Source organism: Thalia democratica, chromosome 1 (assembly GCF_965202585.1).
Source record: "Thalia democratica chromosome 1, ktThaDemo2.hap1.1, whole genome shotgun sequence".
NCBI classification, from domain to species: domain Eukaryota; kingdom Metazoa; phylum Chordata; class Thaliacea; order Salpida; family Salpidae; genus Thalia; species Thalia democratica.
In genome coordinates this window covers 65,495,869-65,511,389 of record NC_139165.1, presented here as the reverse complement: position 1 = coordinate 65,511,389, position 15,521 = coordinate 65,495,869, and the positions used below count along the sequence as shown (strand labels likewise).

The 15,521-nt window shown below is 24.9% G+C and overlaps 1 protein-coding gene across 2 annotated transcripts; it reads left to right on the top strand.

The window, feature by feature from the left end:
- Positions 1-334: 334 nt before the first annotated feature.
- LOC145833915 (uncharacterized) lies at positions 335-14,934 on the top strand. Of its 2 annotated transcripts, none has more exons than XM_082941193.1 (13): positions 335-595; positions 916-1,037; positions 2,351-2,399; positions 3,095-3,241; positions 4,480-4,674; positions 5,510-5,704; positions 8,456-8,546; positions 9,430-9,500; positions 10,482-10,634; positions 10,885-11,005; positions 12,884-13,081; positions 13,926-14,080; positions 14,489-14,934. In XM_082941193.1, exons 1-13 carry the CDS (start codon positions 386-388, stop codon positions 14,780-14,782), a joined length of 2,001 nt encoding a protein of 666 aa, XP_082797319.1. In that variant the 5' UTR covers positions 335-385; the 3' UTR covers positions 14,783-14,934. The 2 variants fall into 2 exon arrangements, with proteins under 2 accessions (XP_082797319.1, XP_082797311.1); XM_082941185.1 differs by having other exon boundaries at positions 13,923-14,080.
- The last annotated feature ends 587 nt before the right edge of the window (positions 14,935-15,521 follow it).

The following is a 15,521-nucleotide window of genomic DNA, read 5'->3' as shown; positions in this document are numbered from 1 at the left end:
ATATTTTGAACTTTTAAAACAATATCAATTTTTGCATATATATTCATATTTGTATGAAAATTTTTTAATTTGTCTAAGCTTTAAAAAAAAACTTTTACGTATGTTGAAATCTCCTGTTAAAAATGAAACTTTTCTAATGATCTTGAATGCTGTTTTTTGTTGTTCAGAACATGTTATAATATTTTAAACATCTAATTACAAATTAGTTCAAGTATAAATAATGGTATAAAACGGTTAATAAAAAAATACCCATGCACCTATTAAATTTTTTTAAATTAAGTTCATAACTTTGTTTTTTTGTTTTTGAAATGTTTTATTTTTCAGTTATAAAATTTCACAATACTGATATCAAAGATAAACTCTCCACACTTTTCTATGTAATGAGATGAAGAATCATATTTTCAGAAGCATTGACATTAATGAAGTTTCTCAAATGTCAAAAATAAAAGTGAATGAAGGATCAACAAAACAGAAAAGACGATCTTTAAACATTCCCCATTATACTGCCGTACAAAATGCTTTTTCTAATTTAGCTCGAATTGATGACTTTAATCTTGAGGATTTAGGATCTGGATTTTTTTCAGATGTTTTCAAGGTAAATCTTTTAATATTGGTTTTGTTTCAAAATAAAAGTATAGTTTGTTATGTTTTTTAGTATAGTCAGTTCCATTGTAATGCAAAACTATATTATTAAACAAAATTTATTAATTTTCTTTTAGTTTTTGTAATAAAAAAAGTAACAAAATGTTACTTCATAAGTATTTTTAAAGTTTATTTTATGTTATTTTTAAAAAATGTTTTATGGTAAACTATTTTAAAACAAAAAAACTAGTTGATTTAGTTTAGTTTAAAGTATTTAACTATATTACTAGTAAAAATTTGTTACTTATCAATATAAAACATTGTTATATGTAGGTTACTCACAAATTAACTGGCCAAGTAATGGTTTTAAAAAAGAACAAAGACACAAATAATAAAAGAAGTATTTTAAGGGAACTTCAGTTGATGAACAGATTATCTCATCCAAATATTCTCAAGTAATACTTGTACAGTACAGTTTTAGTACAGATAGTTACAGTACAGCTTTAATATAATTAAAGTAAATTTATATGTATTTCTAGCTTTTAAAAATAAAAAACAAAACTAAAATAATCATAATAGTATTGAGTGTATAATATAAGCCTTGATGATTACTGAAAATACTGGTTTTAGAGTTGAAATAAGATAATTTAAAAAAAATATTTTGTCAAACAGATGCTATACCAATTCTTGTAAGTTTAAAAAAAAATTAAAAATAAGTTTAGTATAAATATACAAATTTAAATGAATTTATTATACTTATAAACAGTTATTTATAAATTTCATTGTGTAAAAAATAGGTTAAGGGCATAGGGGGGTAAACACCCTTTTTTGGTTTTTGATCTTATTTTATGAAGTTTTTACTAAGCTACAAGATGCTTTTTACAGATTTAAAAAATTCAAAACAATTTTTGAGATATAGCCGGTCAAAGTCGGAGGCAACAATAGGATCCTTATGGGAGGCGCAAACTAAAACAACAAATAACTAGAAATCACTAAAAATCTATCTTCTCCTACGTTTTTTGAGATAACTACCTCAAATTTTCAGGAAATGTTCCTTGCAATATTTAGAAATTTCTGTCGGAACAGATTTTAAAAAAATTAAAAAATAAAAATTTTATAACAAAAAAACAAAAAAAAAACTGTTTTTTTTCTTTATTTTTTAAATAAAATTTATATTTTTTAATTTTTCAAAAATTCCTTCCAACAGAATTTTCTAAATATATCAAGGAACATTTCCTGAAAATTTGAGGAAGTTATCTTAAAAAATGTAGGAGAAGATAGATTTTTAGTGAAATAGTCTATTTTTGCCGTTTTAGTTTGCGCCTCCCATAAAGAACCTATTGTTGCCTCTGACTTTGACCGGCTATATCTCAAAAATTATTTTGATTTTTTTAAGTCTGTAAAAAGCATTTTGTAGCTTAGTAAAAACTAAATAAAATAAGATCAAAAACCAAAAAAGGGTGTTTACCCCCCCTATGCCCTTAATTTTCCCTATTTTATAATACAATTTAATTTTGTGTATAGAGTTTGTTAATTAGATAAGTAGTATAATTATTTTTAAAACATATTTATGACAATTTAAATTCTTTATAAATTCATTTTTTTATATTTAATATTAAATTTCTAGTCTTCATTTTGAGCTTATTTTTGAAATATACTTACCATAAGTTTATAACTTTTAGTATAAAAGGTGCATGAAAATAAATTTATTCTAACTTGCTGACTTTTGTAGCTAACAAAATAAAATTAATTTGCATGCAATTGACAGATTAAAAGGTGCTTGTGTTGATGAAGGTCAAATTCATGCTTTAACAGAGGTAAACATTTGATATTTAAAATAAATTTTCTAATAATTTTATATTATTTTAGTATAAAACCATACTAAGAATGTTTAAGGATGACAACTGTCAAGTATTTTGAAAAAAAAATTATAGTATAAATAGTTAATTTATATTAATTCTGCTCACTAACAAAACTATTTTTTTACGTTTGTCCTAATGTAAAGTTTGCCGTGTTTATTGTTATAACCTAATTTCAAAATATGTAATAAAATCGACTGTATTTTTTTTACAAGTTTTATAGTTAACTTCATAATAAGTATATACTAAAAAAGCGCTTTTTAAAACTTAAAATAGTTAAATAAAATTTATCACAAAAAACGCGTTGCTTTACATTTTTTCTAATACACCAAACAGATGATTGTGAAAAAATATTTAAAAATTAAATTTTGAAATAAATATGAGTATTTGTTTTGAAACTTTCATATTGACTAAAGTTTGTGATTAAATTTTTTTTAAAGAATCTCATTCTAATAATATATTTCTTTTAATTTATTAGATACTCCTATATTATATTTTCTTTTATCTTGGTAGTTTTAAAGATCATACATAGACTAAAGTCTTTTTTAAAACTAATCTCTTATAAAAACCCTTACCTGAATTGTAAGTAAAATATTTCCTCAAATTAATTTCATTTTAATTTATAAAAAATAAGTCTCTATAAACTGCTGCAGTATATAAATGGTGGAGATTTGGACCAGTTGATTCTAAACAACATCAAATTATCATGGAATGTTAGAATTAGGCTGGCTATGGATGTTGCTCTAGGAATGAACTATTTGCATTCCTGTGGAATTTTTCATCGAGATTTATCTGCAAAAGTTAGTTTTGTAAATCAGTTAAATATATTATCTATGCAAGTTCATGGCTACTTGTTTTATTTATTTTTTATTATTTTATTTTTAATAAATTTTTTTTGGTGGATATCTTTTACAAAACTTTTGTCTAAAATATTATATAAAAACTCAAAACGCTTTTTTGTACTTTGAAACTTATAATTATTATAATCTTTGCTTCTGTGTATAAGGAAACTTGAACGAGAGGTTTTGTTTATTGCTTTCTGAATAATTCATCATTGCGCTCTAATAAATTTTCGCAAATCTTGGTAGCAAGACTCAACACTAGCTTTTATTGATTGTATTTTATGTTTTTTATTTTATAAGTTTAAGAGCATCAAACTGTTTAATTTTTTCACAACTTATTGTTAATTAAGTTATTCTAATTTAAACTAACGATTCTAAAACTAATAATTGAAATTATAGTTAGTTTTTAGTACATTTCAGGAACATTAATTTATTTAAATTTGAAACGAACAAAGTTTGATTGTTATATTACTATCATTATTGTTTTAATAAAATGTTTAACACGATAGAATAAATATAAACTTTACTAAAAGTTTTTTCTTACTCTTTAGTCAAACTTTTTCACAACTTATATTTATTAGCTTCATACTGATTGTAGCTAAACTTTTACTTCGGATAGTTTTTCAAAAGGTTTAAGTTTATGTTTCTTTAAAAAATTTAAGGCTTGTTTAAGTTTTCTATCCGTATCTACAGCGTAGTTTTCAAAAATAAATCCAAGTTGATATTTAGTGTAGTTTTTAAATAATCTTATCAAAATAGTTTCTATAATATAAATTAGCTTTTTACAATTATAGTGTTTAAAAAAAATTAAATTCAAACGTTATATTTTCTGCTACTGCTGACCATATCTTAAAGTAATTTGGAGTTGTTAAAATAATAGTTGAAGATATCCATTTTTTATAATGAGTTGTACACTTATTAAATGGTAAACAATACTGTACTTAATACTGTACCAATTCTTATACTAACTCCAAGTAGTTTATTATTAATTTATAAAAAATATTAATTTTTTATTTCAAAACATTAAATACTTAATGATATTAAAAGTTAAATTTTTTCTGTATCAAGTAGCTTCACTTTTTATTTTTAGGCAAGTGTACTAACTTCCATCAAATTTTTGAACTGTTTATGTTTTTACGTATCTACTTTTTACAATTAAACAACTTAAGTAAAAATCTAAAAACTAATATGAACAGAATTGTCTGGTCCGTGTCATGAATACCGGAAAAAGCAAACAAACCCCTTACAGCTGTGTGGTCGCTGACTTTGGGTTGGCTGAAAAAGTACCCACAAATGAAACCGAAATCAAAATATTGCAAGAAAAGCACTCAACAGGATGTATTTACGTTGTTGCACCTGAAGTTATTCATAGCAAACCGTACGATCAAACCGTATGTATTTGTTTATTTGGTATGAAATCTAGAAATAAGCTTTATCAGGAATATTTTGTGTAGGAATTAAGCTTAGGTTAGCTTTAGATCCATGAAAAATAATATATGCAAAACCCAATTTTCAAATAATAAAACATATGTAAGTTAGACCTTTTAAGTTTCTGAAAGTTCTATGTTGAATTAAATGACTAGTTTTGTCATTAAAATAGGCTATATATAAAAGTAAATTAACTAAACTTGACATGTCCACAATTGTTGACAAGAATTTTTTTATATATATTGATAAATAATAAAGGAATATCCAATTTAAGAAATGCAGTTATAAGTTAGTAGTATTTTAATTATCTTTCTATAGGTTTTTTTGCTTTATATATGTTTATAACTACTAAACTAATAAAGGCAATCAATAGAACTTATGTTTTTTTTAATAAAAAAAGTTGATTTTTATGTTTACAAATAAAACAATATTTTTAATGCGTTTGACCAAAATAAACTACTGTAACAACTTAGTGAACAAAAAGCTATTTACCATAAACCAATAAATATATATTTAGTTGTTTTTTTAAAAACGCTATGCTTTTAGAATTTTTTTGATACAATTTTTTATTTGCCTTTTAATAAAATGAATATATATTTTATACATATATAAAGTTTACACAAGTTCTAAAAAGTTTAAATCCTGTAACTTTCACAGGTTATGCCAAAAAAAAACAGTATTTATTTTGTTGTACAATTTAATTTTCACATTAAATTTATTCACAAAATATTAAGAAATTCGGTACCCTTTTTAAATATGTATTTATTTCTCTGTACTTGTACTTAAATACTGTTTCAGGCTGATGTGTTTTCATTCGGCATCATGTTGTGTCAGCTGATAGCAAGGCTGCCGTGCGATCCGGACAAGCTACCAAGAAGCAACGACTTCGGACTGAGTTTGGACCAGTACCAAGGAATACTCAAGTCAATCCCACCCAGCATACAGTCCGCCCCTCCCCCTCAGTTTCTACAATTGGCCTTCGACTGCTGCAATGTTATTATTAGTTGTTCATTTTATAAAGATATTTATCATTAAGATAGAGTATACTTATTGTTTTCTTTTTTTGTAATCTTAATACTCAAGAAACAGCTTGTAGTATAATTAAACAAAAACTTTAAATTTTTAAAAGGCTGACTGTGGTTAGGACTATGAGCGTTATTTGTTTTGTAACACAAATAAAAAACTTTTTTTCGAAGTTTTTATGTAGTATGCATTTTAATAAATTTATAGTTTACTCTAATTTTTCTTATTTAAACAGTCTGATAGTAACAGCATGTGTAGTGCGTTTAGTACATTTTTGAAATAAGATAGTGTATAACTTTTATAAAAAACTTTTTTTAAATTATACTTATTTAATTCGACTTAAACCAGTTTTTTTAAATTGGTTTTGCAAGTAATTTAGTTAAGGCCATAGGTAAACATTTTTTTTTACTAAAATTAACTTTGGCTTTTATATGAAAGCTTAAAGTACAAACTATAAGCCAGTTTTTATAGAATTCAAAAATATCATTTATCTTTTGAGATATTTAATTTTTTGTAAAAATTTTTCAATATAAACGTATGGACCGCAAATTTTTTGGGGTCAATTTTCTCGGAAATTTTAAAATTCACTAAAAACCTATCTCCTCCTTCATTTTTTGACCTAGAGACTTCAAATTTTCAGGAAATGTTCCTTTTAATATTTTGAAGAATCTGAATGTTGGAATTTTTGAAATTTTGAAAAATAAAAATTTTATCCACAAAAAACTAAAAAAAAGGGTAGTTTTTTGACAATAATTTTTTTTTTACTCAAAATTAAAAAAATTCTTACAATAGATCTCTTTAAAGTTTAATGATACACATTCTGTAAAAATTTGAGAAAGATTACTCAAAAAATGAAGGAGGAGATAGATTTTTAGTGAAATAGTCTTTTATCGCATTTTTAGTTTTTGCCTTCCATAAGGAACCTATTGAACGCCCTTTGTTTGATCGCTTATATCTCAAAAGTTACTTTGAGTTTTTTTAAGCGGTTAAAAGTGTCTGATAGCTCAGATTAAATTCTACAAAATAAGATCAAGTTGTAAAAAACAAAGTGGACCCCCCCCCCTATGGCCTTAATAATGCTAGGCAATTAATAATGCAGTGATATAAGTTTTCTAAACAAGTATGTGTTAAGGCAGTGCTTCTGAACCTTTTTCTAGTGGCGGAACCCTTTTCCAAAGTTCAACTTTTCTGTGGAACCCCTAATTTAATTTTACATAAAATGTTTAATATAATATTTCCTGCAAAAAAATAAAGAATTTCAGTGAAAAACGATTTTTTTAGCAAAACTATATCATTGTTAAAAATCATACCAATTGTAATAGTATTAAGTCGAGTCAAACTCAAAGTGCGCCAGATGCAGTAGGTATTTTATGATTCTATAATAAATAAACGAAAACAACAATGATTAATCGCAACGTCATAAAAATTTTTCCTCGCATAATAAAAATATTAATAATGAATACCCATTAAAAGTCCTACCGCTAGATACACACTAAGCAGATCAATGAATGCTATAATTATATATGTTTTCCATTTTATGTGTTCCATTTTTTTTTGGAGTTTTATGATTTATGTTTTTTGTTTCTTTCAAATTTCTTTATTAAATTTCGAAAGGCTTCGCGGAACCCTAGGGTTCCGCAGAACCCCATTTCAGAAGCACTGTGTTAAGGCATAGTCTGTTGTGTTTTAATATGCTTAAATACAGTGGGCGAGTTTGGAGGGATTTTTTGCTCAATTTTTCATTCTTTATTTTTTTGAAAGGCGTTCAACGAAAGTCGGGCGCCTTAATAGTGGACTAGGAGTAATTTTTTCTAAATATCTAAAATAGGTTAAAAGGAAATTTTTGTTTACTTTTTAATTTTAAAGTTTCACATAACAAGCGTTAAGCTATTTTCACTTGGTTGTAAAAACCTAAAACAATATATTTTTGTTGGTAAACAATATTCAATATAAAAACGCATAATTTATTAACATGGATTTACTAAACGTTGCTCCTTGGCATACCAAGTTCTTGTTACATTAAACTTCGAAGTTAAACTTTATAAAGGCTTTAAAAGTTTTGTTTTATATTTGCTTTGTTTTGTAAAAAACTTTATGTGTATAATAAAAAGTTTTTATTACCAATTATAGTTGCCATTGTAGATAAAAATACAAAACTAGGTTGAAACGGTACTTTAGATGAGATCTTTTTGTTTTATCTAAAATTGTATCTTAAGTTTCATCAAGTTTTTTTTTAATAATATTTCTAATATATTTTATAGCTTATTAAAAAGCACATGCTTCAATTAATATTGAAGCCGTGAAAAACAAATTAATCAAAAAGTAAAGCATTCTAAAACACGGCTCAATATTTATTTTTTTTATTATCACTACATTTTAATAATTATGAGCATTATATTTTACTAGAAAATTATTTAAAGGTCATTTAAAAGTTATGTATGATCAAATTTAATCATATTACTCTAAAATTGTATACAAAGTTCCAGAACAAACCCCTTATAAACATAGTCTTCCATTTTTATATCTTATTTTACTTTGTTTATTTTCTAGATTCATTTCTGCTAAAGTTTTTAAATGTTTAATCATTTTAATTTTTGATGTTTTTTTAACATTTGATTTAAATTTTTATTAGTTTTATCCCTAGTTCAAAGCTAGATAATCTATTCTGAACTTATCTTATATTAAAACTTTGTTCTTTGTTTTATTTTTTTTTGTGTACAGGTTGAGCCGAAGTTGCGGCCAACATTCAAAGAGATAATCAGTCGCTTGACAAAGATAAGAGAAGAAATTAAACATTCAAAAAGCTTTTCAAGTAAGTTGTTGTTTTAATACAGTTAGATAATGTTTTATGTAATTTAATTTTTTTGAAGCTATTATGTTGTATTCTGCTTATGGTAAATTACTTCTGCTTTGTGGTTCTTTGGGAAGTATATTCTCTTAGAAGTACTTTGTTGTTTATAACATTTTATCAGTTTTAATAAGAGTATCAAAATTAAAAAACACTCAACAAGTTACATGAACTCAGTTGTGGATACTTGACATAGTTTTTCAAGTACTTATTAAATACACACGTGTAATGTTTTAAAATACTTAATGATACTCAAGTTTTAATGAGTTCCGTACTTAAGTGCATGCACTTAGTCATAACTTAATTCATGTTTTCTATGCAAAACTTAGTGATAAGTTATTTGAAATATCCTTTTACTGTACTGCTGTTTTGTTTATATGTAAAAGTAAAAATTACTTAATTTACAATAAAATTACCAAATGTAAAGAAATATAAAAAACTACTTCCATTCATTTTATAAATATTTTAAACTTGGACTTTAAATTTGTCGTTTTTTTTTTAATTATTTACGTAACTTAATACTAATTTTTTTATAAATTTAGTATTTTATCAAAAACATTTTTTTATTTGTATTAAAAGGTCTTTAAAAACTGTGCAAATTGTCTAAAAAGTAAATAAACATACTTGTTATTTGTAAACACTTGACGAATTATAATTGTTATAGTTATATGTATTGTACAGAGAAAAACAAAAAAAAAACTATATATTTGTACATATATTTGTTTAGTTTGTTTAAATAAACTAAATAAACTAGTTTTTTTAATACAGCTTAAATGAAGTTTTTGTTTTACTTTTAATAAACACTTTCAACTCTAAAAATAATGAATATATAAGTTTTTTTTTTTAGGTGAAAATTCTTTTGCCGACGAAAATAAATTGATTTTGTCTCCTTCAAAAAATGTTGTAAAAAGGAGAAAAGTAAGTTACTATTAAGTTAAGTTAGTTCTTTCACTTTAGATGTTTGATGTTTAACAAACTAACACGTTTGTTAACTATCTTTTTGTTTTAAGTATTCCACAATTCATTTATTTTTTTCAAATTTATGTTTTAAATACAGATAATCCTTACTTTATAATTATTTTTGTATAAATTAAAACTATTTATCTTCAAATTAGTAATTTTGTAAAGTTTGACCGCAATTTAAAGGCAGTTTAATTAACTTATGCTTAAAAAATAGTTTTTATTTAAATTAAAAACATTTCCTACTGAGATTGAAAAATACACTGAGTAATAGTACTGCAGCTATTTAGCTTCTGATAACTTTCATAACCTTCAGTTTTACACCATAAATTATTAAGTTCTAAAATAAATAATTTAAACAAATTACCGTTCATCGGTAACTTATTCCAAACTTTGAAATTAAATGTGTTTAAGATAAGCAACATTGTTTTACGTGCTTACATGATTGATAGTGGCTTCAAAATTCGCGTGCAAACATTTTTCTGGAAGTAAATATTAAAGGCAAAAGTTTATTTACTTTTTTAACTCATAAATCATGTGCGTATAATGGTGATTTCTTGCTTTTTTACTTACCCAATTTACAAATTGTTAATAGTGTATGTTTTTATAATCGAGTTAATGTTCAATTCTTATTTTATGTTGTTAAACTTGTTTTTATTTATTTTATTTTTAAATAAGCATCCAAAAAGTCTACAACAAAAGACTTCAACACAGTTGAAATATTTTTGGAATTGGTAATACTTATGTACAAAAGATTTTTACCTTTATCAATATCTTGTTAATGTTGATACCTTTTTTATATATTTCAAAAATATTGTTTATATATGTGAGAGTATACAAATAGATATTTTCTTAGTTTTCGTAGTAAAATCATATGTCAGTTAGTTCTGTTATTTCCGCTTTTTTGGTTTTCGTATACAAGTTCTAAACACGTTTCAGAACCAAACAAAACGAAATTCAAGTTCGCGCTTGTCCATGAGTTTTTCAGATTTGTCGTGGGAACTGATCAACCACGCTGCACAGTCTTCCAATCAAAACAACAAAGAAATGCAGTCAAGCGGTGGGTTTTCAAATCCCTTTGCTGCTCTTGAGGTTAATATTTAAACCATAAAGTAGAATTTTGTAGGCAGTTGTTAATAATAAAGAAGTATGTTTTTTTTTTCTTATAAGTTTCCATCCTATTTAATACACACCCTATCAGTTACCTATAAATATTTCCTCACAACTAGTTCTAACCGCGATTTTTAGATCAGTTACTGTTTATTTAATGATTATGAATTCTTTAATAAAAAATTATAACACTTTAATTTTTTTACTTATTTATTTGAATTTTTCAAAACAGTGCTTGAATGGGCAGACAAACAGAAAACTATCAGACGAACCGAGTTGCAATATTTCTCAAATAAATTTAGACAATAAACGAAAAAAATCAATTAAACCCCACTCAAGGTATTCGTTGTACGGTAAGAACTCTTGCTTTAAGTTGTGTGATTAAATTAGAACGCGTCGGACTGAAGCTTATATTTTCTGACTAAAAGACGTTAAATTTTAAATAATACTAATTATTATCAACTGTTAGTGTATAAATAAACTTTCATAGTTTTTTTATATTCTAATTTTGTAGTTTTTGTTTTCTGCTCACTAAACAATATCCATGTTTCGACAAATTAAAACTCTTTGGTGTTATAATAATTCTTATAAATATTGTTTCATCATTTTTATTTAGTTAAATTTTTTATTGACATTCAAGTTTTTTAATAATACGTATGTCTATTTAACCGTTCCAAGTAAATAATATGTGTCATTATATTTATATGGAATGCTTAACAAAAAAGATATTTAAAGCTAAGTGTTGTATTGATAAAAACGATATACACACAATTACTTGGTTACATGACAATTCAAATTTGGACAGTTCAAATTCCGACAATTCAAGTTCTTATAAAAGTATTTATTAAAAATTTTTTTATTAAGAGACCATATCTCAAAAGTTAATTTATTTTTGAAAAAATTAAAAAGTAAGTTTGTAGGTCTTATTAATATATACGGCCATTTTTTCTTTTTTGAAATTTTCAAAATATTTCTTAAGATGTTTTAAATTACAACAAAAAAAATTTTTTTAGCTCATTTTAGCCATATCTCAAAAAATAATTCAAAGTTTTCAAAAATAAAAAAATGGCCCATAGATATTAACAATACCTACATACATTTATTTTAATTTTTTTATATATGCATTACTTTTTGAGTTAAAGTCCTTTGATTTTTTTTAATATGAATTGTGCGAATTTGAGTTGTCGTGCACCCCATTTAATTTTATTCTAAGTTAATTTTTTTTGCTTAACTGTTAGCAGTTTTGCTTAATACATAACTAACTGTCTTTATATTTTCAAAACTGTAACGCATACAGGAAGCTTGAAATCATTAATGAGAAGTTTTAAAATACAAATTTGTATAATTGTTTTATTTAGTTTTTAAAATTAAGTTTTCTTGTCTTTTTCTTTTATAATTAGAATTAGTTTTTCTGTGAAAACTATAGCAATGTTCTCTGCTTGCTTATTTTTGTTAATTTACAAATTCATAAGTATTGTTTAGAAAAATATTAGCAAAGCTCAAAAGTATTATTTGTTTGGTGAAGTTTTTTTCTTATCTTCAAAAATATATTTTTTTAATTAGTATTAATTTGTTTAAAACTAAAGTTACGTAATTATATTTACGTAAGCTCAGTTTATTTTTTGAAAAGAAAAATATTTATAGTTTTTAAGGCGCTTATAATCAAGTTTCTTTATCAGGTCTATTTGTTTTGCTATGAATATTTTTTTTTGTAAAAATATTTTTTTCTATAAATAAGTATTTTTTTGTTTATGGAATTTAAGAAAAAAAAAAGTTAATAACTAAAAGTCTGTTTAAAAATTTCATTTATTGTATTTAATGCAATAAGATTAATTAATTGTTTTTATCATAGATGTTGTAAAAACGGGTACAACATCAAGACAATTGTCATTTCTTTCTCAAATTTTTACAGCTAGGTTTTAAAAAATGTTTTTCACCGTACTATAAAGAAACAGTTGGAAACAAACTTGACGACTTAAAAATATGTATATTGAAAATTGTAAGTGCTCTTTTTCCGTACAAAGTGATTGTGTATGTATCCTTAAATGATTTTAACTTGAAAATTGAATAAAAGTACAGAATAATAAATTAATATTGTTTAAACACCAAACACTTTTGTTTCCGGTTCATGTGCTGTTTATTAAAAATACTTTTATTAATATTTTTTGGCAGGATGGTTTTATAAAAGAAATTAATAGTTTACTTTTAAATAAATGAGTATTAATTTTTAGGTGACAGTTTAAAAAGGGCAGATGTTCATGGTTATCACGACATTGTGACGTGTCAATTGGACGAGTACAATGCGGCCGTGCACCGCGCCATGCTGCTGTCACCTAGTGGCAGAGGTTTAAACACTTGGTGGCGAGCTCACCGATCATCGACCACGTGTGAGTTTGGCTGCGAACACGAAGATCAGACCAACTTTCAAAGTTTGTGATTTTTTTCCAGCTAAATATATGTAAATTAAACTAAACATTATTTTTTTAGCAACTTATAGTCTTTAAGTTGCAAATTTCATATAGCCGTTTTTATACTAAAAAAAAATCAATAGTTTTTCAAATATCTCCAATTCTATTATATAAAATTGAAGAGTCGACAGTATGTTTTAGTTATTTTATAAAGCTTGATCAATTTTAATTAGTTTTTTTTCCATAAACTGTGCGTAATTTCTTTTTATAACTAGTCTAGTCAGTATACTTATACATGTATATAATATGATATAATACCAAATATTTATAAATAACTTTTTTACACGATTTTATAACAATTTATTTGCTGAATCGTTTTTGTTATTTTTTACCTATTTTGTAAATAACTTGAAGAATGGATAACACTTGTGTTTTATCTGTTTTCATGCTTTTTAAAATATTTAATTACACTTTTTTATTGAAATTAAAGATTAAAAGCCGTTCTATACTCTGTGATAGGAGTAAAACTAATTTGTTAGTTTAAAGGTGTATTACATAAATTCTTGAATAAAACTTATCCGAGAGAAGTGTTTATTTTAATACTAAGGGAGTGCTTACAGTACAATATCGTTAGAGTTGTATAAATATTATTCTTTGGTATCTCAAGAAACAAAAATCATAATAGCAAACTATTTTCACTTTTATTTGCTATTTGTAAAAGTTAATAATTTTCTGCTAAAAAAATGTTTAATTTAAACAATTAAATTGTCATAATGTTTTAAAGTTCATCTATAAAATGAGCATGTATTGCTGATATGGTAATAGTTTTTAAGACTATAACTGATAAGTTTTAATTATATAGCAGAGAGTAACAAAGGGTTCATGCAGGCACTGTCGCAAAATTCCCGCCATATGAAAAGGATGTGTATAAGCATACCGAGTGACCTCAACAAACTTGATCAGATGTTCTACTGTGAATACGACTTCAATTTTTATAAAACGTCCAAGTCAAGTGAACAGGTTTTTTTGAATTTTACGAAAAGTTTAAATAAAGCTTTTGAAATTTGTTCTCGTTTTCGTTTAAATACAATTCAATTAGTAATATTTTTATTACTAAGCGTTTGTTCTATTTAATTTTCAAATCTACATTGATGTTTTTATTGTCTTCCCTACTTTGATAAGTCCTAAGTATTTTGATTTCAAAGCTCAGCATACAAAGTAGATAACCTTAATTTCGATATTACAGCTGCCATGCGTAAAATAGCCGAAGTTTTGGATTTTTTTTTGCTTTTACAATGTTTTAAGTTTGTGCTTTGTCTAGCTTGTTTAACTTTTATATGGCAGCTTTACTATACTATATAGATAAACTAAATAAAAAATAATTCACTGTTTACTTTTATTGTTTATTTGCAGTGAAAATAATTTTAGGTATCCACAAAAGAAGATAAAGAATTCGCATCAGTTTTTCCCACTCCTCCCGATTCGCCTCAACAAAGAGTTTTACTTGAAAAAAGAAGTAGCGAGCTGTTGAATAACAAGAAGCAAGCAAGTTTTGACAGCTGCTGCTGCACTGTGAAAATTACTCCGCACTCCAAGTCACCGAGTCCCAAGGCGACTCCTCAACTGCATGACGACCTTGTTTTGTGCCACAACTCCAGCTGGACTTCGTGCATGTGCGGAATGTCGATTCCTTACTTGTCCTACCCCGACACTGCTTCGTAATTGTTTGTTAAACTTGAATATGAATTATTCATGTGCTTAGTTAAAGTGAGATACACGCATATAATTTTTAACTAGATACTTGCGAGGTCTGGCAAATGTAAATGAAACTGTTTAAAACTTATTTCTTTTCTTTTTGTTTAAACCATATTGTATGCTACTTATATGCTACAGTAAAAACTTAATTATTAACCAAATTAGTTATGGTATAAACTGATATTATCTTGTTATTTTATTTTTCGAAACTTAAACTTCAAAGAATTTTCCAAAGTCAAAATTTTCTACGGAGAGGTTTGAAAAATAATTAAAAGTAGTTTATTTATTTATTTCGAAATTGTAATTGATAAAAAAATAATAATACACATAAATTTATAAAGTAAATTTTTCAATAATTTCAGTTAAATGTGTTTTTAATAGAAAAAAATAAACTTTTATACTTGTTTTTTTTTCTAAACTGACAAAAAATTAAGTATATATAAAATTTTAAATGTATTTTTTTTTAATATTTAAATTTGCTAAAGAGTAGATAGTTTAATAATTTTCTGTTTAGTTTTATTTCTTTATTGAAACTTTTTATTTTTAATTTTCTACACCTGAGAAAACTGAATTTTTAATTTCTGTGAAATATGTAGTTTTAGCTATTGATTTTTAATAAAAACTTATAGCTGTCCTTTCTTTACACCTTTCATTTTTATGAAAATATCCTTAAATTTTTTTTATAATTTTCAACATCTGAGCTTAT

What these genes read in the sequence shown, in the direction of transcription:
- LOC145833915 (XM_082941185.1), top strand. Translation starts at nt 386, where the DNA reads ATGAAGAATCATATTTTCAGAAGCATTGACATTAATGAAGTTTCTCAA. An exon ending in CTCAAGGTATTCGTTGTACG is followed by an intron (nt 11,006 to 12,883) that starts GTAAGAACTCTT and finishes ATTAATTTTTAG; the next exon opens with GTGACAGTTTAAAAAGGGCA. An exon ending in AGATCAGACCAACTTTCAAA is followed by an intron (nt 13,082 to 13,922) that starts GTTTGTGATTTT and finishes TTAATTATATAG; the next exon opens with CAGAGAGTAACAAAGGGTTC.